Genomic DNA, 24,616 nt, shown 5'->3' on the forward strand with positions numbered 1-24,616 from the left:
ACCGTTCTGACAGGGCCAGGACGGCAGGGCCTTGCTCGTGTCCTTAGCGACGTCTGACGGCGCGGGGAAGGATTCGCATTCCGACGGCCTTAGATGCCCTTTGCTTCCCTCTGGCTGTGCTATAAAACTGCACGCCTGGCTGCGTGTCTTGTGTCGAGAAAAGAATGCGGCGGCGTCGCCAGTGCGGCTCTCTCCCTGAGACGGCTGGGCCTGCACTGTGGAATAGCATAGTCCTTTCTGCCGGCCCCGCCGGCCTGCCCGCGCGGCTGTCTCGCTCGGCCTGGCTTGCCTTCTTCCCCGCTAGACTCCAGGGCCGAACGCTTGGCTCTGTGTGCATGTGTGTGTCTGTCTCGCTCTTGGTGAGGAGAAACGCATGCGTACAGCTCCCCGCTCCACTCCTCCACCAGCCTCGCTGCAGGAAACCAGCTGCTGCTGGCCTGCATTAGGGGAGCTGAGCGGGTTAAACTGTGGGCTTGGGGAGGGGGGTGAGACATCTCAGGGTGAGAAGTGAGAATTCCTCACAGTCTGTCTGACAGCTATAAAACCGACTAAAGCCGACTTGGGAAAGCCACTAGGCAGCTCCTCTTCGCTGGAAACCCAGGCTCTTTGGCTGCCCTTTGAAGTTTGAGGAGAGAGGGAGGGAGGGAGGGAGAGAGAGAGAGTGTGTGTATCTGCAACTCCTGCTCCTCCTTTTGCTGCTGCTGCTGCTGCTGCTCACTCTTCCCCCCACACACAAGCCTTTGCACCTGGTGTCTGGAGCATCTTCAGCCTTAAAACAAACCCCTTGCACCTTGCTGGCACTTCCCCATTTTTCAAGGTATGGCTTATTTATTGTACTTTCGTGGCAATGATCCCCAAGGTTTTAAATATATTGATTTAGAAGAAGAAGAAAAAGAAAAAGGAACCAAAATGAGAAAAGACAATTCTCCCTCCCCCCTCCCCCCCAACTAAGCAAAAACTGCTGAAGTGCCAGAAAAGTTACCAGCCCCTTTCGGTTCAGAGGGGTTGCTCTCCCCACCTGGACTCCTTGCTGTGGAGCTAGATTAGACTTGGTGGGAGTCATGTTCTGTGTCAGGAGACAGTTATATAACCTGGTAGGATTATTGGATGGGAAAGACCTTAAAGCTGTCTGTCTGCCTTGCTATTAGGACACTGGATTCTCTCCTGTCCACAGACTCATTGATTGCCCTTTGGTTTTTGATCGATTTTTATTTTAGTTGGGGTGTTCTCTCCTACTCTGCCCCCCTAAAGACTGAGGGTAGTGTTTTGACGGGTTTTTTTTTTGACTGAACAAAGGATAACACCCGAGCAAGTTGTTTTATTGGCTTTGGACCAGCAGTGTCTGGAAGTCTTAATGAAAACCAAGTGTAAGGCAAGTCTCAGCCACCTGTCCCTGGGACTCACAGCCAAGAACTCTGGGCTTCAGTTAATGGACTTTAAGCTTTGAAAACCATCTTCAGCATATTAAGTGAATACTCAAGGGAGGTGGGAGGGGGAAGGGATAAGAAAACTAGTTGATGATCCCTTTAAATCAGACACTAGCCACATTTCTGATGCATTTACCACTAGGGCCACGGTCCTAAAACAGCTACAGAAGCTCAGGTGGAGAAAGGGGGACTAGTTTAAAGGGGTGAAAGAGGGACATTTTTATGCTCCAGACCTGATGGCAATCTTTTTCCCCCCTCCCCAAGGGCTGTCTGGGTCTTACTTACCTTCCCACTTTATTGAATATTTACTTTTATGGGGAAGTCTAGTGCTAGGAGAGAGGTTTTCCCTCTCAGACATGTGGTGCTTTCATAGCTTTGAACCTGAAACTTTGCTCATCTCTGTCTCCTACAGTGGGGTTTCACTTTACTCTAGTGGACTATATTGCACTGCATTTTCTTTAAAGTCATGTCATTCAGGGTTGCTGGTTTTTCTTTTACCCTTCCTTCCAGAGCTGTAGGGGACAGAAATGAAAGGCTGACATTTATTGTTTAAAAAAAACTTTAGAGGATTTCTTTGCAAAGGAACAGATTTTTCCATCAGCAGGAACTAAAGTAGAACAAGAGGAACTGCTGTCTTAGAAAAGGAAAAATAAAGACTCAAATTGCGCTCCCTTTTTTATTTGAATCTATCACGTGACAGGGTTGTAGCAGCAAATGTTCAAATTATTGCATTTTAAATATACAGCTATTTCTTTTTCTCCAATGCTTCCTGCACAGAATTTGAAACTCTTCACTCAACTTAAACACACAGACAGGATCTGCATTTTGGCTAATTCTCTTGCTGCCAGGTGCTTTCATGTAATTCTTTCAGAGCTAAGTCCTCAACTGGTGTAAATCGATATGACTCCCTATTGTCTTCAGTGGAAATAGGTTAGTGTTGGCGTCAAATAAATTGGCGAGTGCAAATAAATTGGCGAGACATTGATCGCAAGTGGAGCTACATCCATTTACACGAGTTGAACATCTGCCCCCGCATTTTCTTTTAATTAATTAACGGTATAGAAATTATGGCCATTATAAAAATCCATCTGTCCTTTTTACAAGGTAATCATTTTTGTTAGTGAACAAATCCTTATTCTCCTTTATGATCACTATTTTCTTTTTGCCCATTGGTGATGACGCAATAAAATAGGCTAGTTGATCCTGTGCCTTCTATGTATCTCAAAGCACAATGGCTCTGTCTCAGTAGCATGGATCTCATCTCTAAAAATTGCCCATTAATGAAATTACACCCGTGTTTTCAATTACATACTTTTGGGCTTTATAGAATGAAAATAATTAAATGGCTCTGGAGCAGCATCTTCATCTGTGAAAGTTCTCACCTGAAGGGGACCCTGGCCATTATGCTCTTTGTAGGAAACATTGCCTTTGTGATTTCTCAGGTAAGTGTATCAGCCGGGCAGGTAAAATGCTGGTGCTGAAAGGATAGCTCCATATTTACCTGGCAGACTGGTTTCTGAGCTCACCAAACAACTGAGCCCAGGTACTCTCCAGTAGGTGCATCTTATTTTGACTTTGTGTTTTAGAATCTGCACATCCAGACTCTTGCACATATGAGGTAGGTATTTCATTGACTGGTTTCCCTTCTGCAACTTGGATCTCCTTAAGAGGGATCTCACCTTATCCACAATATTTACATAAAATGACACATGTTCGTTAGGTAGCACAGTTCGTTCTCCCTGGCTCTTGATCAGTTGCTAGATTTAAGGACTCCTTTTCATGGAGTGTCCTTTTCCTTGATAAAGATCAGTAGCCAGGGAAGGGGATGGAAACATAACCTCCTATGAAAAATTAATCTGCTAGTGCCAGGGAGATGAGAGCGCCTCTGGCTATGACTGTGTGGGAGCAGAGCAGTTGTGGCAATACATTAAGATCCTAAAGCCGGCTGAGAGCAGGGTCGCGCTGGGAACGGAAAGGCAGGAATGGTGACAGAGCCACTGGTAGCATTTCCAACGGCTGCTCCAAGATAGAGGCAATGTGCATCACCCCACCTCTTGCTAACAACAGTGTCATCAAAGGAAATCTGGGAACATCTCCCAGAGGACCACGCCATGCACCAAAACAGGCTGCATTCACTGCACCTGCGGCATCCAGGGAGAGTTGGGCTGGTGTGCTGCCAAGCTGCTGAGAGAGCATAAAGGAGCGAGTGGGAAGAGAACTGTCTGTTCTCTCTTCCACTTCACCACCCACACAAGGCAGGGGAGGGTTTTGTTTTGGGTGAGGCAAGTGCTGTTGCCTTTGCTCTTGTACTTAAACCTAAGAACTGCCCTACTGGTTTAGACCAATGGTCCAGCTAGCTCAGTACTCTCAGGGTAGGGACCAGGACCATAAATTCGGGGACAGTGTACAGGCCTGTTGGAGTGATTCACTCCTGGCTTACACTCACTGCTTCTGGTGGCAAGAGATTTAGGGTTGCTCTGGAGCAGGGGGGGCCCATCCTTACCACCTTAGCTACTAGCAATTCATGGACCTATCCTCCATGAACTTGCCTATTCTTTTTTTGAGCCCAGTGATACTTTTGAGCTGGCAATGAGTTCCACAGGTTAGTTGTGTGTGGTGTGGAAAAGAACTTCCGCTTGTTTATACTATACCCACTGCCTATTAATTTCATTGGGTGACGCCTGGTTTTTGTACTGTGGGGAAAAATGAGCAACACTTTTTTTCCACTTGTGACGACGCGTTGGGGTCCCCCGCCTCCTGCACCCCGAAATGGCACAAACAGACTGCACCAGCCGGTGGAATAGAGGAAGTTTATTGCCTCTTCAGGATACAGCACAGATGGAATCTGGTCACAGAGCTGGGCTAGGATGCCTCAGGCCCCCTTGAGATGGGGGAGACTGGGCCCCTAAACTCCAGCCCCTTTCCCTAGGCTGTCTCCTCCATGCTCCCAGCCAGCAACTAACCAACACTCTTCCAGCCCTGCCCCCCCAGCCAGGGCAGCATTCCACCTTCCTTTGTTCCTCTCCATGGGGGGTGTCTGGCCACTGGTTTGCATAGTGACTCATCCTGTTTTGCTGGGTCGTGGTACCCACGGCAGCCAGTGGGGGTTACCCCAGAGCCAGCAGCATAGAAACCAGCCAGGTACCCCCACTACGTCACACCACTTCATGACTTTATAGATTTTTGTCATATCCCCCCCTCCACACACACTTAATGGTCCCTTTTCTAAGATGAACAACCCTAATGCTTATGGTCTGTCCTTGGTGAAACCCGTCACATACCCTTTGGTGAACCTAACTCCTCAACATCCTGAGTTTGAATTCAGTATGGATCAAGGATCAGAGAGTACTAAAGGGTAAAGGGTACTGTCATCACCTGGGAGGTTTGGGGCCCCCCTTGACTCCATCATAACTCCCATTTTAAGTTAATGGGAATTCTGACTGGGTGAGGACTGACGGGGAAAGCCTATGTCTCTTGGGTGGATGGTGGAAGTTGCATAAGGCCCTGGATTAGAGCTGGTTGAAAATTTTCTGACAAAACACTTTTCCATTGGCAAATGAGGATCCACAAACATGTTTTGCAGGAATGTGTCCATGTCACTGAAAAAAATGAAAATGCTTAATGAGGTCAAAACATTGACTTTCAGCCTTATTGAAATGTTTCATTTTGATTTTTTGTTTCAAAATGACTTTTGCATTCTGAAATGTATTAATTAATTATATTATATTATAATTATATTATACAAGTAAGAAGCTACGTGAAATGGTTAGACTGACCCCACACCATTTTTTTCAGAAAATATAATGTTACAAGGAGTTTCTGAACATTGACATTTTGTTCCAAAGTTGAACAAAAATCAGTTTGGAAACTGTGGGATTTCCCAGAAGATGGCACTTCTGGTTTCTGCATAGCTCTACCCCCAATATGGTGGGAAACACTGTGTCTTCTCTGTGTTGAACATGGGTTCCCAAACTGGGGGGCATGCCCCCCTGGGGGGACGTGAAGAAATTCCGGGGGGGGGAGGCAAACCAGCCCCCCCCGTCAATCGCCCACTCCCAAGTTTTGCTGCTATTTTTGGTTTTTGTCCCCAGTCAGTTCCTTTTTCTTTCTCAACAAGTTTTGCTGCTATTTGGTGGTGGTGTTTCAAAAATCAAAAAGGGGGCATGATGCCGAAAGTTTGGGAACCACTGGTCTAGAGGGACATGCCATGGAGAAGCCACTAAGGAGATTCCTCATTCCCTGTGCACTGTGATTCAGTGCACAAGTGTGCAGTATGGGGTGGGTTGTGGGGGTTGGGAGAACATGGTCCGTGAGCTGCATGGATCTGCCCCATGGCAGAGTGGCATGGTAGGCTGCAATTACTGCTATCATTATGCTTGGATACTATGGTGATGGGTGCTATAGAAAAACCCTAAGATAGGGAAGTGCTATGCATAGACTGTTCAGCACATGCCCTGCTCAGCAGTTGGAAGGTGGTCCCATTCCCCTAATATCCCTGCCCTACCCCTACTCAAAGCCCTCTTGCTTGGACTTTGCTTCAGTGGATCCAGTCTGCTGTTTGTGGGCCTGGAGTGCAGAACTCCTAGTCATGCTAACTCAGCAGTGTAAATGTTTAACGCCTCTTCTCTCCTGGACGTGAATGCCCTGCATGGTGAATAGGATAACGTGCAGACGTCAAACAGCCTCGAAGAAGGAGCAGATGTCACGGCATACTGGTGGGGGGAGTGGACCAAATGGACAGCATGCACGAGAACCTGCGGGGGAGGTGTCAAATCCCAGGAGAGGCACTGCCTCCGGCAGAGGTACTGTCAGAATAATTGAGTGGCACACGTGAACTACACAGGCAGAAAATTGTAACACCACGTGCCTGACATGCTAGGTAAACGGCACAGAATTCTGCTCTCGGTCACATTCCGGCAACCCCCTGAAATCTATGGACATCCGTCCTTCTATCCCAGAGTGGAATTTGATCCAGTAGATGACACCACAGTAAATGTGTCATTGGGAAAATATGCTGGATTGAAAGCACTAGTGAATGAACATCTCTGCCTGTCCATAGAACAGACACACACACACACACACACACACACACACACACACACACACACACACTTCCAAAGCTCTGCTCCCTGCCACTGTGCTCCAGTCCTGAGCGGGAAAGACCCCCTCCGAGGGTGAGGTTGTCACTCCTTCTGTATATTCAGTGAATGTGTAGCCTTTCTGCTCATGCAACCACATGAAGTGTCTGTCAGTGCCAGGGAGACTGGGTGTTTTTATGATGTGGGTGTTTGACTTCTAGGAGCTGAGCTAAAGTCATCAGCTTATTCCTTGCAAGCCACTAAATTAATAGAGTTATAGAGCTGTGGTCCCCAACCCGGTGCCCGCGGGCGTCATGGCGCCTGCCGGGCCCTTTACATGCGCCCGCGGAGCAATCTGGGTGCATGGCCGGCCCCGGCCCCGGGTGTGCCGCACGTGCCGGTGCTGACCCTGACCCCTGCCCCCGGGTGCCCTGGCCCCGAGGGCGCCGCGCAGAACCTGGGCATCCCCTGCCCGGGATCACGGCATATGCTGGTGCCGACCTCGGGCGTGCGGCGCATGCTTGGCCCCGCCCCCAGTCACGTGGCCTGTGAGCGGCCCCGCCCCCATACGCGCAGTGCGTGAGTGGCCCCACCTCCAGGCGCCTGGCAGCCCCAAAACGTTGGGGACCACTGTTATAGAGTTTAGAGACAGAAGGGACCATTACATGATTTAGTCTCACCTCCTGGATAACACAAGTCATGGAATTTCCTGAAGTTATTCCTGTATGTACTCAATGACTGTACTTGACTAAAGCGTATAACCCAGAAAAAGATCTATCTATCTATCTATCTATCTATCTATCTATCTATCTATCTATCTATCTATCTATCTATCTATCTATCTATCTATCTATCTATCTATCTATCTATCTATCTATCTATCTATCTATCTATCTATCCCATTTCACATTACTCGTGTACGTATTAAACCACATTTCATGTCTAGAGTAATTGACAAAAAATCAGTGGTGGCTTGAACTATAACTTAATAATTCAATAGAAGCCTGCTCTTACACCCACTGAGCAAGTCTGCCTTTGGGGTGAGGACTGCCTAGTAGTAAGTGTTCATAGCACCCAACACAGTGGGGCTGGTGCCTCTAGGTGCCACTGTAATAAACTTACTAAGCAATTATACAATGGTTTATTAGGTGATGAGCTTTCATGGGCCAGACCCACTTCCTCAGATCAAATCCGATTTGATTTGATCTGAGGAAGTGGGTCTGGCCCACGAAAGCTCATCACCTAATAAACCATCTTGTTAGACTTTAAAGTGCTACATAGTCCTGTCTTTTGTTTCAGCTACACCAGACTAACACGGCTACATCTCTATTACTAAGCAATTATAGTAATTCAAGTCAAGTCAACCTTTGCCATTGACTGCAGTAGGGTCCTGGTTTAAGGAATTGTCCCTATTAGCGGGAACCCTTACAAAAAACAGGGAATGTAGATTTTATTTGTCAAAAATTCGAACTTCACGTCTAACGATCGTTTCTTTATTCAGAAGAAAGTCATTGAGTGGGCTTGCTAATAAAACTTGCACTGGGACATCCAAAAGATATCAGCTCTGCAAAGTACAAGTAAGAATATCCTTTTCTCATGGGGAATGTTCCAAATGTTATATTACTAATCATGGTCCTTTAATACAGCAGCATTTCTGCAGAGCTAGTTAGAGGGGAAACTGAGAGATGTTCATCTTGTCCAAAACCAAGTGACTGCATTTTGATTGTTGGCTTTTCCGTGGCTTCCATCACTGCAGCATCTGTAGAGCCCCGCGAATCCGACGATATCTGTGATTAATCTTTATGGATATTGGAGTAGATGTGGATATTACAAAAAGGGCTCTACATGGGTGCTTGTCCCACTCCACCCTGCCTAGTTTTTACTGTGGAGCGGGGTTGGGGTGCTCCCATGGAGGAGCGGGATTGAGGCAGAATGTTTGTCCTGGGGCCCAGTGACTCAAACGGGCCCAGGGCTCCTAGCCGCCACTGTTACCATAGCGGCAGTGGCAGCTGGATCCCTGGGCTTTAAATCACCGCTGGAATGCTGTGAGGCACGCTCCAGGCAGCTCTGGGGGCTGACAGGAGGAGAAAGGGGGGTGTGGCACACTCTGGACAGCGCTGATGGCTGGCTGCCCCAAGGCCCCATCCCTTCCAGGAGTGTGGAGCTGCCCCCTCTTGCTCAGGGGCCAGGCAGTTCTGTCAGTCCCCTGGTTTCTCCGGCTCTGACCTGCCAGGCACTCCTACTGGGCACTGGGACAAGCAACCTGCCCCAACCATGTTCCTCCACAGGAGCCTCCAACTCCACTCCCCAGTTGGAGCACCAGGCAAAGGAGAGAGAGACAAGCACCCCTAGGACTCACCCACACCAATGCTCCTCCCGAGAGGGAGTCACCATGACCCCGCTTGCTGCTGCCGTGATGTGGGTGCGGATCCACAGAAAGGCCTGGAGCGGATTGTGGATCGGATGCAGACCCACATTTATATATCTGCGCAGGGTTCTAAGACTACGTCTACACTGCAGGGTTTTTGCACGAGAAGTCTTTTGAGGAAGATTTCTTGTGCAAAAACGTCCGCACCTCAAAGCACATTGCTTTTGCGATGTGCTTTTGTGCAAGAGAGCCTCCACACTGCATTGATGCTCTTGCGCAAGAAAGCTCTGAGAGCAGCTGTGTTTTTTCGGGTAGGCTCTTTTTGGGCAAGAAACCCCTGCGGAGCATCCACACATGCCTTTTTGTGCAACAGCTGTAGCGCAAAAAGGAGTTAAGCCCTCTGTTCCGCTGTTTTACTGTTGATTGACTTGTGCCAAAGCGTGCTTAAGGTGTGGACTGTTTTTGCGCAAAAGCCTTGCTGTGGAGACGTAGCCTCAGTGTCTAAATAGATATAAAATCCTGTTTAGTCAGTTAACCAGTTAAATGTTTAGTTTAACTGGTTAACCGATTAAGTGGATCCCGTGGGTGGGTGGGGCTCCCACAGCCCGGCTGGAGCAGCCTCCAGCCAGGAGGGCTGCTGGCCTGCCCCATGGTGGGACCAACGGAGCTGGAGCAGCCCTTCACCTGCAGCAGGCTGCAGCGGGAGGGTGAAGGTCTGCTCCCGGACTCCTATTAACCAATTAGCATAAGCATCACCCAGTAAGGTTACACGTTTATCCATTCACTTCCCTAATTGCAGCACCTCACATGACCCCTTTGTGGGAGGGAAGCAGGACTGCCCCTCATTTGACAGACAGGGGATTGAGACACACAAAGATGAAGTAACTTGGCCTCATTCGCAGAGTAAGCCTGTAGAAGAACTGGAAACAGAACCCAGCTCAGCGTTGTAGCCAGCTATAGCCCCGGGTTGGTGGTTGCAGCTGCACCCCAGAAGTGGGGATTTTGGTTGGTGGAACTGCCCCTCTACCTGTGTGGTGGGGTCCTCGAGAAAGTTTCAAGCTGCGCCTGCATCGCTGTGTGTCGGGTGCTCTGATGACGATTCCAGTAGGCGCAGAAGGGGCTGAGCTACTGTGCAGACGGCACTCCGCACTTTGCACGATTAGCCCCTTTGAGAGACAGGTGGCAGCCAGGCCCCAGGGACTGGAGCAGGATAATTGTAGAAGGGACCAGTTGAGGTCCACCAAATCCTTTCCTGCATTTTGTTTTCATCGAGATATTAATGTATCCCATTTTAGGAGTGCCCTCCGACCGGAAGGAGCTTTCGAGAGGAACAGTGCTCATCTTTTAACTCCCATGTGTATAACGGAAGAACGTATCAATGGAAACCTTTATATCCTGGTAACAAGACATTCTTTGTGTGCTCTATAACGCTTAACCAAAATATTTTGATAGTTATGATGCTATGTACTTCAGGAAGACTCAGGGACAACCTCTGCCCAGGCGCAAAGAAGCATTCTGCAGTCACAAAGCACTGAAAAAAAATGACAAATTAGCTCACACTTTGGATCCTACAGTCCTCTCTTGGCCAAAACTCCCATTGACTTCAGTGACTCTAGACTAGCAGGCTTGCGTGTTAAGATCTAACAGACAAGATAACATGGAGAGATGGACTGTTTCAGCAATTAGGAGCAGCTTTGCCCAAACAAAATGTCCTCTGAAGAGTGCAGCATGGCCATGGGACCGACCCATTTCATTTCAGTGACATTTGATAACATCCTCACACATCACCTCTGTAAATAGTTCTTAGTTTTGTTGAGGGTCATCGAAATGAAACGCGTCAATTCAATGGCTACATAGAGTAAAACTTTGTAAATTGACAATGTGACCTTGGAGCCTACACCCCATTTTCAGAAACGAGGCAGGCAACTTACTTACTGATTTTTCTATCAGACTTTGGCTCCTAAGGACCAGATTTTTAAAGAGATTTAGGAAACTCCAGATAGGACTGAGTGAGATTTTCAAAAGCACCTAGTCATTGACTCCCATGGACAGCAGAGAGTTAGGTACTTTTGAAAATTCCACTGAGCCCCTATCTGTATCTGCCCAGATAACAATCATTTTCAAAGCTGACACTCTGGCCTGGAGAGCCGAAGGCTCAGATTTTCAAAGGTATTTTGTTGCTGTGGCACTTAAAATTGCGATTCCTGACTGATGTGGGGATCTAAATCTCATTTTCAAAGGAAGAGGCAGGCTCCTAAATCAACCAGACGTTGCAACACTGAACACAGCTAACACCTAAATACGGGTTGTACCTCCCTGCTCTGGCACCCTCAGGACCTAACAGCTCCCCATCCAGAGAATCTGCCAGACCATGGGAGGTCAATGCCAGCCCTTCTGTTGCTGCCGGCTCCGGGGCCAGCATTGACAGAGCAGGCACTGGCGTCGATGCTCGGGGAAAGAGGCAGGGTAGTTGTGGAGCCCTATGGCCAGAGGCCAGGAAAGCAACCCTACAGGGCTACATAGTCACTCTGCCTCTTCCTCCAAGGCCGTGTCCAGACTCAGGGGTTTTTTCGGGAAAAGTAGCCTTTTCCCGAAAAAACTTCCCCTGCGTCCAGACTCAAGCCGCGTTCTTTCGAAATTATTTCGAAAGAACGCGGCTTTTCTTTCGATGGCGGTAAACCTCGTTTCACGAGGAAGAACGCCTTCTTTCGAAAGTTCCTCTTTCGAAAGAAGGCGTTCTACAATGTAAAGAGGCCGTCTTCGAAAGAGAGCATCCAGACTCGCTGGGTGCTCTCTTTCGAAAAAGCGGATTTCCTCTATCGAAAGATCCGCCTGCAGTCTAGACGCGATCTTTCGAAAGAAGCCTGCAGTCTAGACATAGCCCAAGTGTCCCGCCATCCCCACTCCTCCCCTTCTTTCCCTGAGCTTGGGCGCTGCAAGTGAGCTATTTGCAGTGCTCTGGGAGAGTCAGGGAGGAGCTGTTGAATGCAGGCCCGCTTTGTCCCATGAGCGTTCCAGTCTGGGATCACCCACGGGGATGCTGGACCACAGATGTAGAAGCTCATGCTATCTAACCCAACCTGTTCTTTCACAAGAGGGGGCCTAAATCGCTTTTGAAAATGGGAGTTTGGGTCCCAAGGCGTTTATGAAAAATTTCCCCATCATAAGTGGGCTGTGTCTGGGGTCTCAAGGAAAACCTTTGGGTCACATGGTAAGAGCCAGGGACATTCAGGGGAGCATTACAACTGCTCGCAGAGGCAGGGAGAAGGTGGAGCCGGGAACCTGCCCATCCTTTTACATTAGGAGGGGTGCACGATGCATCATTTTGCAGCCTGCAAAATGCCAGGGATCAGTTGTGCCTCATGCCTTCTCTTTGCCCCTCCTGCAGTGATACAAGTCCATGCTGCACCCAAGCCCCTGCTCAGGTCAGGCCTTAATTTGGCCTGTGATGTGAAGGTGAATGATTCATAATCAATAATTTCTTTGGCCAATATTGACTCTTTCCTGTGGCCAGGAGGTAATTTCCACAACCCTATTTACTTCTGGAAATTATTCACTGGATAGTTTCTGTGAAGGATTCTTGAATGGTAGCGGGTGTGGAAGCAGCTCCTTGGGAGAGTCTGAAAAGGATGTTTTGAATGTCACGCTGTTTTAATGGGACATAAAGATCAGCGGGTATATTTCTGTTCCCTGACTAGTTGGGTGTAACTCTCAGGATCGGGCTTCTGGAGCCAATATGAATTTGCAATTTGCTTTCTGTGAATATTCTGCACTATCCACTTAAAATTCACTGTTTCAGTGAACGTTACTGCCAGTGGATTCAGTCATCTGAATATGTGCGGCAAGCAAATGCAGCAGGGGGTGCACACAATGCAAGTGAGCTCATGAACCAATTCAAACCGATGCTTGTCAAAGCATTTGCAGTGCTTGTCCACATACAGCAGTAAAGCTTATTTTAGCTCTGTATTAATTTACTTGGTTAATCTCCATAATATAAAAGTATATATTAATATGTCATTTTTACATGTACAGGTTGAACCTCTGTATGGTCATGCCAATTTTCTTCCACAGTTTGATCTGAGGAAGTGGGTCTGGCCCGCAAAAGCTCATCATCTAATAAACCATCTTGTTAGTCTTTAAAGTGCTGCATAGTCTTGTCTTTTCTCTCTAGTCTGGCACTCTCGGGACCTGACTGGTGCCAAACCAGAGAATTTACCAAACCAAATTTTGCCGAACCAAAGATCAGTATTGTCTAGCAGCATTGCCAAGACTTCCACTGCTTAGAAGACATTTTGGGGTAAATTAGAGCTAAATAACAGCACAGAACACTGAGAGCCAGCACTGGTGGTGGCTGTACACAGACTTTATGGGATTGCAGAGCTCTTGGCCACACCCATAATAAGTGGACAGCCGGCTAACTAAAATCAAGCCAGACAATGGATGTTGCCAGACCAGAGAGTGCTGAACTAGAGAGGTTCAATCTGTGTATGTATAACAAAGCTATATATCAAATATAGAAATATTCAGGTATGCATGTTTGGATTATATAAACTGCAGCTCCCTATATAGGTGAGTAATCCTCGCTCCTGCAAGTAATCCCAGAGACTGGTGTTAGCTCTATGGCTCAATAGCTTATACATACCTACATTTTTTAAAGCTGCCTTGGAGATGCCCATCTGCTTGGCAGCTTTGCAAAGTCTCAGCCATGTTGTGTATATAATGGATAACATTAGCATGCGGAATGACTTGCAGGAGGTAAGGACAACTTACCAGTGCGCGGATTTGCAATGCTGTGCCTATCATGCTATGAGAACTGTGATCTCCAATCTAGTTTCCAACCCTTGGAGGTGGCAGCTCCTGAAATGTCCGCTCGCCGTGCAGTGCATCGTCTCATTGCTGTTGTGATTCAGCTTGACAGACAAGCATTGAGTCGGGAAGATGAGCGATTGTGTTTTTTCTGTTTTGAATCTGTTTCTGTCCTTTCCCCTTAGATGACTATGTTCACATTTCTAGCAAGCCCTGCGACCTGCATTGCACCACGGTGGATGGTCAGAGACAGCTCATGGTTCAGGCTCGGGATGGAACCTCCTGCAAATACACCGATTTCCGAGGGGTTTGCGTGTCTGGAAAATGTGAGGTTGTTAAACATTATAGCAAAAATATTGTCAGCAGCATTCAGAAAATTACAACGGGTGCAATATTTGCCTGGCCCTCAATACTCTATTTACCATTTTTCTAGCCAATTGGCTGTGATGGGATTCTGTTTTCCACCCACATGTTGGATAAATGTGGGGTTTGCCAAGGGGACGGGAGTAGCTGCACTCATGTAACTGGGAGTTACAGAAAAGGAAATTCACATCTTGGTAAGACTTTACATTACCCTTTCCTGTATTCCTAGCTTGTGACTGTTTACAATTAACGTGGCTTTTTTGTACATTAGGTTTAGTTTCAAAATACAGCCAAGTGCCCTGTTATTTTCTGGGTTTCTTTCTTTTTTTCAAGTTCTGTCTTTTGTTTTTTAAGACTGTCACTCTTACATTTTAGGACAGGGAAAGCCCTTTTTTAAAGGATACAGGTAACCTTGCAAGGATCAAGCAATGTGCTGATCCAAAATCGGAACCTCATTACACTGAATCTGGGAGCAGCAGAGTGAAATAACGAACCAATCTCAGTTTTACGGTCTTAGTTCTTACTCCAAGTAAGGCCAGGAATTAATGCTTTACAACAGGAAGCTAGGTTATCTTTGACACGCTAGGAATCCCAGAATTAGTACAGCGAGAGCCTAATTTTCTGAGGCTATGTCTACACTTCAGGCTTCTTGAGCAAGAAGCTTTCTGCAGAAGAGTTCTTCTGCAAAAACGTCTTGTGCAAGAGTGTGTCCACACTGCAAAAGCATCCAGACTGCATGGACGTTCTCTCGAAAGCAAACTCTGATTGCTATTTACAGAATGGCCACCAGGGCACCTGTGCTTTTTTGATTGCCTCTTTTTGCACAAAAAAACCCTGTTCCCATCCACACACACCTTTTTGTGCAAAAACTCTGTAGTGTAGACATAGCCTCACTTGCGCTGGGCCAAATTAGGAATAACTCCATTAAAATCAGTGGCTGGCCTCTCAGTTGGTGTGCGTCAGCATCGCTCTGTGGACGTCAGTGGTGTTACAGCTGCCTAGGATTTAGCCCAGTAAATGACACTGGGGTCAAATCAAGGTGAGAGAGAGGAGAATCAGTCTTGTCATCCCCAACAATGGTGGCTCCTGAATAACCAGCCAAGAAATGCACCATGGTCAGGTGAGCTGACAGACTCGCCAGGCCGGTGGGAAAGCTCTGGCTCCATGCTCCCAGAAGGGGCGGGGCCTTGGGCAGAAGAGGCGGGGTTGGGGCAGAAGGCCCTCAGAGTTGCCTGGAGCACGCCATGCGGCGCTCCAGTGGCCATTTAAAGAACCCAGGGCTCTGGCTGCTGCAATTGCTGCGGTAATGGTAGTCAGGAGCCCGGGTCTGTTTGAATTGCTGCGCCCTGGAGCAATTGTCCCCTTTATCCATTCCTCTTCTCATCGGTGGGTCTGACCATGGTCCAACTACCAGGCTAGTTGCAGTATTTAATACAAGTTTTTAAATAGTCCTTCTTAACACTTCATTGTATTTGATCTACAGCCTATGAACTTTAGCTGCAGTTATGAGGGTCTCAAACACTGAGGTTACGTCTACACTACGAGTTTTGCCGGAAGAGGCAATGCAAATGAAGTGTGAATTAGCATTTTCTCATGCTTCATTTGCATAATCTTTTCCGATCCGTTTTTGCGCAAGGGGCTTTTGTATAAAAACAAGCAGTGTGGATGTTTCCTTTTTGCGCAAAAACCTCTTTTTGCACAAGATCGGTATACCTCCTTTTTCGAGGCATAAGGATCTTGTGCAAAAAGGGGTTTTTGCACAAAAAGGAAACGTCCAGATTGCTTGTTTTTGCACAAAAACCCCTTGCGCAAAATTGGATCAGAAGAGATTATGCAAATGAAGCGTGAGAAAATGCTAATTCACACTTCATTTGCATTGCCTTGTCCAGCAAAACCTGTAGTGTAAGACGTAGCCTCAAATTATGCCTAATATTTTTGAGGCTTTCCCCCTTCTGATCTTCTTTCTCCGTGTCCTCTTCCATATCCCAAGGGTTTAGTTTGTCATGACTCAGGCTGTTTTCAAGATGCTATTTCAGACTATTTCAAGAAAATAATTCTAGGAACCTGAGATGTTTTTCATACTGGGTCAGATAACTGGCTCATTTAGCCCAATATCCTGACTACAGTAGGGTTTAGCAGGGGTGACTTTTCAAAAGAATTCTGAACTGTGTAAAGACGTGTGAGCATGCAGAACATTACATGGCATTGTATTATAGCTTGGAAAATCAGTGTGGGGTGTGTGTGTGTGTGCAAAGTACAGATTATGAATAGTCTGGAGTGGCGTTACAAACCAAGGTCTATGATGGGCAACTGCTGCCCTAACTGTACAGCAAATGGCAACCCTAGTGATCAATATTTGATATTTCTACATAAGATATAATCCCCTTGTCAGGGGGGTTGTGTACCCCCACGACATTACGAGTCTCTATGAGGACCTCTGCCTCGAATAACCTGTTTCTCTCTCAGGGCATTTACGGTCCTTCGACCCTGCAGTGGCCACTTTATCAAGACGTATACGGCCTCTATGGCCTACTCCAAAGTCTGAGTCCCCTCTACTAGGGTATATCCAGCCTGAGAGGCCTAGTTCCAAATGCTGCTCCCTCCTTGGAGTACAATTGACCTAACAGGGTACGACTCTTCCCAACAGCCTGGGAGCAGGGTTGCCGTCAGATTGGGATGGTAGGGGGACCTGGGTCCTACCGCTCCACCGGGTCCCAGCCCAGGGCCCTGTGGGCAGCCTTAAGGTGCACGGCCAGCTCAGCGGGGTCCCTCCCGCAACGTGCCAAGCCCGCAGGGGCAACCCCCCGCCCTGGGTTCCTTCTGACCACCCTGGGGGAGCCCAGGTCCCCGGAGTGAAGTACGATGGGTTGAGGTCCCCGCGGGACGTCTCACCGGCCGAGGCTGTCGCTGAGGCTGTGTCGGCGGCTGCCCGTCCGGCTGCTCCAAGGCCTGTGGCTGCTGTGGGTCCGGTGGCAGCTGCTCCCGGGTCCACTCCTCCTGGGTCTGCTGTTGCAGCTGCGACTGGCTAGAAGCTCCTGCCCCAGCCCCCTTCCCTTCAGGAGACCTTCCTCCTGACTGCGCACCTCCCTGGGTTTTTATACCCATGCACCCCAGGGAGCATGCCCAGCAGTGGGGGAGGGGTCTTCCCAGCTAACTGGGCCCAGGCAACCCCTTGTCCTGCAGTGCAGGGTAGGTAAGCCTTGTCACACCCCTCCCCCCATAATATTCAGAAACAATTGATTTTCTTTTTCTTAGTATGTATAACTGTAAATCTTCTTACTGGATAATAGCATTATTCTGATTTAATTGCATGAGAAATATAAATGGGATGAACAATAGGCAGATGTTTTGGGTGTGTATTTTTCTTCAAGCAAACTGCAATGTTGGAGTTTCATTATAAGGCAAATAGATGCTGGTTTAAAAATAGATCGTCAAGATCAGTCTCATGGCCATGTTTTCACTCCAGGGAAGATTGACATTCCTGTGCTTGATCTTCCAGAGTTTGATTTAGCGGATCTAGTTAAGACTCGCTAAATTGAACTCAGAGGGCTCCCCTGCCAGTCACTGGTACTCCTGCTCTTGCGAGGAGTAAGGGGAACTGACAGGAGTGTTTGGTCCTGTTGGCCTCCCACTGTGGGGATGGTGGGGATACTCAGATCAAGGTATGTGGACTCCAACTACATAATTAACGTAGCTGGAATTATGTATCTGGATGCAACTTTCCCCTCTAATGTAGAACTCAGAGTGGGAAGATCCAGGCAGGAAATGTGCCTTTGGGTCTGTCTGCACTGCAACCAGATGTGACTGCAGCACCCAGCTTTGATCTAATCATCTTGAATAACACTAGCAGAGAAAACAAAAGGAAAAACGATGTAGCACTTTAAAAACTAACAAGATGTTTTAAATCTTGTTTCAAACACATCCTTTTGTTTTAGTCTTTAAAGTGCTACATCGTTTTTCCTTTTGTTTTAGCAAGATCAGACTAACACGGCTACCTCTCTATTACTAGCACTGAAGATGCAGCAGCGTACATGGGCAGAGTCCCTGCCCAGCCATCGTTCTTTAGGAGCGGATTCGACCAAAGATAGCTTGAGGAGGACATGTGCTGCAGTCGCACCTCTGACTGCAGTGTAGACAGATTCTTATTCAGAGTTGACGGCCAAATCTTCAACTGGACTGAGGTCACTCCATTGAAGTTGATGAAGTTAACATTAGTTTACTGCTATGGAGGTTTACACCCCTGGAAAAAGAAGCAGGAAAACTCCCTTATATGGATGGACATCATGAGTAATATGATGGTTATTGATGTCTATCATTTAAAAAAGATGTAATTGGAAAGGATCAAATGTTCAAAAAACCTGAAAAGTGCCCACTCTTGATTCTTGAACTCATCTTTGTTCATATTATTGGTTACAAAGTTTACCTTTCATTAATGTATAGTTTTCCATAGGCTATTCTTTGGTAACTCATATTCCGGCTGGAGCCAGAGATATCCAGATAGTAGAACGGAAAAAATCGGCAGATGTTTTGGGTGTGTATAACCTCTTGGTATTTAGCTAAAAAGTGTTTGTGTAAGTGGATGTGTGGTTGCGCGAATGTATTCATCTTTTCTTTGCAAGTAAAAGCATTTGTTGGTAATACATTTGCAGACATGGACCAAATCTTCAACTGGTGCAACCTTTTAGCTGCTTTAATTCTGAACTGTTGAACAATGTATATTGTCACTGTGGCAGAGGATTGTATCAGATGCGCGTCCTGGCTCTCAAATAATTTCTGCGTGCACTTTAATTTCTCTCTTGGGCCCATGGAACTTCTGCATTTCAGAGAAAGTGCATTGGCTACAGCAAGCACTCAGAAAAAAGAAAATATGACTCAGATAATCGCCTTGTTGATGTCTTGGGGGACCGTGGCTAATGCCCAGGGCTGAATGCAGGTTTCAGATAGGTGCCGGAATTGGATGGTGTAAGCAAATTGACTCTGCTCAAATGATTCACACAGATGCTTCAATGAGTATCAAGTTCTGATGCTGCCTTCAAGCTCTGTGGTTATTACAACATGGCTTAGATGGAAAGATTTCCATGTGCTAAGAGAAGAATAATCTTCATTTTATAAAAACTCGAACTTCTGGTGCACAGTCCTGAAACCCAACCAGTTTGTCCATAACAGGTGAAGCCTGTGTTATTTTAGCATCTATATTGTGATAGTGCCAAAAAGCCACATCCAGATTGGGCCCTGTTGTGCAAGGCACTGCACAAATGTAGTAAATGACAGTCCCTGCTTTTTTAGTCTCGCAGATGTGCACAAAATACTGATGTAGAAATAAAGTCGAAGTAGCAAGAAGCTTATGGTATTAATGACACTGAACTTGTAACGCAATTTGAGATCTGTGGATGAAAAGCACTTTTATTCATTATGTATTATTATTATTATTATTTATTATTATGTTCCTTATTATATTAATGAGGCTTTAGGATATTATTGTAAAGCAAATGTAATAACATAAGTAAATGCCAGGTGTTATCAGCATCTAGGAAATAAAAATACTTGCAGTTTTTATGAGAAACAAATAGCAATGACATAATCAACTTATTCTGAAGCAAGGGAGATTTAGGTTAGATATTAGAAACAACAATATACAACAGCAAAAGAAGTTACCTGTCAACACTATCAATTTAGGCTTCAATAAAAATCTGAACAGATTAACACACTACAAAGGGAATTTCCCCTGCCTTTGATATTCACATCTCAACATCAAATGCTATGAATGAGACACATCAACCTGGCTTAATTAGCTTCATTAACACTTATCCTACAATTGACAGGTAATTGCTTTTGCTGTTATATGTATGCTGGACTCTGTAATTTCCACTCCAACTCATCTGATTTGGTAGGTTTTATCCATGAAAGATCATGACCTAATACATTTGTTAGTCTCCAAGGTGCCACAGGACTGCTCGTTGTTTATAAAGTGACAGCCTAACATGGCTACCCCTCTGAGACTTGATATATATTAGAAAAAAATTTCTATCTCTAATGATAATTAAGTACAGGAAATAGATTACAAGGTTGATAAACATTGGTCAGGCATTGTCTAGGTAGACTTGGTCCTGCCTCAGCATGAAGTTGGAGTAGAGGACCTCTTGAGGTCTGTTCCAACCCAACATTTCTGTGACTGCATATTCCTTTTGCATTAGAGGAAGCTGATTTCCTGCTTTCCCTCTGTCTTTTTAAGCTGTTGCCGATGAAGATGGATACTATTTTTTCAATGGGAATTACAAAGTCGACAGCCCAAAGAACTTCAACATTGCAGGCACGGTGTTCAAGTACAGGAGGCCTATGGATGTTTATGAGACTGGCATAGAATATATCGTCGCACAGGGGCCAACTAATCAAGGCTTGAATATAATGGTGTGCTCCAGCTTTTTATATTTGTAGGGGTAGAAATTGCAGGAAGAAAACAATTATGCTGACTCCTCCTGTTTTTTTCCTCCTGTGTGTTTCTTAACCGGTGGTCAAATCCTTTGGATGCGGCCACAGTTGATGAGATACAAGCTGGGGATCTTTACAGGTGGTGCATACATTACAGGTGGCCCCCTTCCTACTTTTAGGGGCTCCCTGACTTTTTATGGCTCCATTGCGTGTTACAAGTGATTAAAGCAAGCCATGTGGCAGTCAAGGCTCTCCTTTTTCCCTCCGTAATTTGAACATTGTACACATGACTTGGGAGGTAGGATTCCTCTCCCCAGGCCACGACTGCAGCTACCTCACTCCTGCAGACTGGCTTCTTTGCTGATCCTGCAGACATTTCCCCACTGTGTTTTCTAGCGGAGGCAAAAATGCAGCTAAGGGAGGAGTCGGAATGTGGCAAGCCGAGAGAGGGGAGAGAGAGCAGAACTGATATGGGCCAGATTGTCCCCCTGTGTTGGATCAGTAAGGCTGCAGAGAGAAGAAACACAAGTACAGCCGGTTCCCGAGTTGCGAACGGTTGACTTACGACTGTTCGCATTTATGACCGAAGCTGTTGTAAATGGCGGACCCCGAGTTACGAACGCGATCTGGGCTTACGAACAGCGCGGTCGCGTGTAACTCTATGGGGTCCAACTTACGAACAAACCAAGTTACGACCAATTGCTTAGTCCTTAACCGGTTTGTAAGTCAGGGAGAGGCTTGCCTGCCACTTGCATCGCAGCCAGGGGCGGATGAGGGTTTTGCGGGGCCCAGGGCAGCACAATTTTGCGGGGCTCCCCCTTTGACACGGCGCATGTGCCATGGCGCAACGGCGCATGCGCAGGGCCTCTTAAAGCGTGGTGCCCAGGGCAGCCGCCCCGCTCATCCTGCCCTATATCTGTCGCTGATTGCAGCCCTCAAAGGGCGCATCTACGCTGCACCCATTGGTCAAAATAAGATATGCAATTTGAACTACACAAATTGCGTATGTTATTTCAATCTAATTTTGAAATATTCTGAAACATCCCTTAACCCTCGTGTGGAACAAGGATTACAGGGATCGAGTGCCTGTTATTTCAAAATCTATTTCAAAATATTGGGCATGTTTAAAGATGCTTAATAGCTATTTCGGGACACAAATAGCACCATTGTCCAGGACAGCTGAGAGTTACGCTGATTTGATGATTTGGGCAGCCCTCTAAGGAATTTGTAAAATTTCCTTTTCTCTGTTCAGGAAACTTACCTCCTACAGGGAAAGAGGATGAAGATTATACCTTGGGGGTGAGCGTGGCCCCATGCTGACTAGTACATTGTTTTATTTGCATCACCAGTAGGAAGAGAACAGGGGAGGCTTTTGGAGGCAGATCTGGCTTTAAGGAATAAGTGCTGTTTTGTTCCATGATCTGTTTTGGATGGGTGACAAGTCTGGATGTTGCGGGGGGCCGGGGGAGAGTTCGTCTGTTCTTCTCTTTAGTACCAGTATCTCAGTCAACCTAAAAGACAACCGGGCCATTAAACAAAACAACTGTCCAACTCTTAAAACACAATATTACAGCCATTATCAGTTCCATTGCAGGGGAAGGGAAGAAATTGCTCCGTGGGCAGAGAGCCCGCAGACAGGCCAAACATCCATTAAATAGTGCCTGGGCCTTTTTACAGGGTGAATTTCACTCTCAAAGCCAAATTCTGTCCTGGGTTCCCTATACATTGAAGACATTGGAAGTCCCTGACTATCTCAGGATATGACTGCAAATAATGGTGGGAGTTTGGACCGTTTTCTCCAGCACGGCATTTCCAGATCATCAAGAGTAACACTTGAGTGCAGCTTTTAATTCAGCCCCTCGGGGTTTAAATGAGACTTTAAATGGTGCAATGCCCTTGTGCCTGCCCTCTTCACTTGGGTGAACCCTTCCCCCCCTCCCGAAGTGGGTTTTACAATGACCAGAAGAGCTGAGTGACTAACTCACCGCACACAATTCACTGGGTAAACCGAGCTTTGCTTTCTGTTGGCCAACTGTTGGTGAGTGGCTGATCATTTTTCCACTGTGATTCATTATTGCAAATGTCTTTCCCCGCACTTTGCATGTGAAGTTCTCCAAGCACTTGAAAGAAAAAAAGACAATTGCAAAGATCATTATCTTCATTTAACAGACTGGGTGAATGCAGAACAGATAAGTGACTTGCCAAAGTCCATGGGGCCAGTCGGTGGCAGAGCAATGGCTAGGACCTATATTTGCCAATCTAGTGGTGTATCAGCTGGGAACACTGCCAAATAAATTGCTGCCGTGCCAGTTACAATAGATGCATGATATGAATGGACGAAGTGGGTTCCAGCCCACGAACGCTGATGCCCAAATAAAATTGTTAGTCTTTTAGGTGGCGCAGGCCTGCTCATTGGGTTTTGCTGAAACAGACCACAGCTGCCCCTCTGATGACATGAACTGGTTCTCTAACGATGCAGCAACAGGCACATTAAAAATGGATAAACGGATACTAACCAGCGGCCCTTCTGAGACAATAAGTTAAAATATCTAAGTCGATGCCAAATATACATTGCCTCTCGGCTAAACGTCATTTAATTTGTTTCACTTAGGTATGGAACCAAAATGGCAAGAATCCATCCATAACATTTGAATACACTCTTCTAAGTAAGCCTCATTCAAAAATGATCCAGCCCATCTACTACCCCTTTTCTGAATCAGACAGCGAGGAAAGCAGAGAGTTTGCCGGAGAAGTACCTCTCGGTTTTAGCCAGCGCAATGCAAGCTACTTTGGGAAACTCTCCAGGGAAAGGGTGCATTTGGAGAACCAGGTCTTTGGAAGGCAGGACACCGAGGAAGATCTGAACTTGAGCAAAGGTCAGGAAACCAATGAAGTTTATGAACGATCAGAAGCCGTTGACTGTGAACCAAAACTGAAGGGCAAACAACCCAAAGGTAAGAGGGAGAGCTGGCCTTGCAATGCTGCTTTGTGGTGCTTTTGATGAAACAAGTTCTGCTTCCTTGGTTTGTTATTTGAATCCTCAGAGAGCTTGTACAAATGTCTCTGCTTAGCCATTCTCTTTGCCTGGAGGGGCCGGGTTTCTGGCAGGGCTGGGCTGGAGGGATGGCTGGCGGTTGCATGCCCCTGCCGCAGGGGGCCACAGTGGTTTTTGCTTTGCAGGCTGCCTTTCTGTTTCCCTCTTCCTGGTGCTCAGAGGCAGCTGCACTAGGTTCTTCCCACAGTACCTGTCACTTCCCACCCAACTAACACCCCGGCATCCCCTACCTACCTGCACACTGTGCCCACCCAGCAACCCCTGCTCCCACCCAACTCACCCCATGCACCCAGCCAGAAACCCCTACACCCACCCAGCTCACCCCTGTACCCATCCAGCTCACCCTTGCACCCCATGCACCCAACCAACACCCCCTACACCCACCCAACTCACCCCTGTACCCACCCAGCTCACCCTTGCACCCTGTACACCCAACCAGAACCCCCTACACCCACCCAATTCATCCCTGTACCCTGTTATACCCAACCAGCACCCACCTACACCCACCCAATCCAGCACCCCTAAATTCCCACCCAACTTGCCCCACTCAGCACCCCTGCTTCCTACATGCAAACCAGCTCCCTTCACCTCCCACCCAACTCACCTCCACCTAGCACCCCACTACACTCACCTGATCCAGGACTTCCTAACCCTCCTCCTCCACCCAACTCACCCCCACTCAGCACCTATATCTATGCCTGCTTAGAATCCCCCACCAAACCCACTCTCACCCAGCCCCCTTACACTCACCCAGTCTGATCCCACCCAACCCAGTACCCTCCCACCCAGCCCCGCCTGATCCTCCAGCTACCCCAGCACCCACTCCACCCACACTGCCCCATGGCACTCCCACTACCCCAGCGCCTAACCCATCCCAGCACCCACTCCTGGTTGTGGTGGGACCAGGTAGCCGAATCATAGTCTCTGTTCTCACTGTTGTGCAGTAGTGGGGGACAGAGCAAAACTGCATTTTGCCCTGGACAACAGCTTGCTCCTGTGACCCATGTAACTGGAGAAGCTCCTCAGAACCTGACAGGAATGTTCCCGCCAATCTTTCCCACCCATGTGCAGAATAATTTTTCATGTGCAC

General features: G+C 47.2%; 1 protein-coding gene across 6 annotated transcripts in view; it reads left to right on the forward strand.

Annotated features, from left to right (window-relative positions):
- The window catches only part of ADAMTSL2 (ADAMTS like 2), a 57,577-nt gene continuing 32,961 nt past the window's right edge, over nucleotides 1–24,616 (forward strand). Inside the window, exons 1-10 of one of the 6 annotated variants that reach the window (XM_075905164.1) lie at nucleotides 1–817; nucleotides 2,755–2,869; nucleotides 6,087–6,229; nucleotides 8,010–8,082; nucleotides 10,169–10,271; nucleotides 13,865–14,010; nucleotides 14,113–14,236; nucleotides 18,493–18,573; nucleotides 20,275–20,450; nucleotides 23,083–23,425. In XM_075905164.1, the coding sequence (XP_075761279.1) occupies nucleotides 2,756–2,869; nucleotides 6,087–6,229; nucleotides 8,010–8,082; nucleotides 10,169–10,271; nucleotides 13,865–14,010; nucleotides 14,113–14,236; nucleotides 18,493–18,573; nucleotides 20,275–20,450; nucleotides 23,083–23,425 (1,303 nt within the window). In that variant the 5' untranslated portion in view covers nucleotides 1–817; nucleotide 2,755. Of the gene's footprint in view, nucleotides 818–2,754; nucleotides 2,870–6,086; nucleotides 6,230–7,774; nucleotides 8,083–10,168; nucleotides 10,272–13,864; nucleotides 14,011–14,112; nucleotides 14,237–18,492; nucleotides 18,574–20,274; nucleotides 20,451–23,082; nucleotides 23,426–24,616 lie in introns of those variants that run through there. The other 5 variants (XM_075905163.1, XM_075905167.1, XM_075905166.1 and 2 more) reach the window with 5 other exon arrangements.

The sequence above is a fragment of the Pelodiscus sinensis genome, chromosome 22 (assembly GCF_049634645.1).
Source record: "Pelodiscus sinensis isolate JC-2024 chromosome 22, ASM4963464v1, whole genome shotgun sequence".
In the NCBI taxonomy this organism is placed as follows: Eukaryota; Metazoa; Chordata; order Testudines; family Trionychidae; genus Pelodiscus; species Pelodiscus sinensis.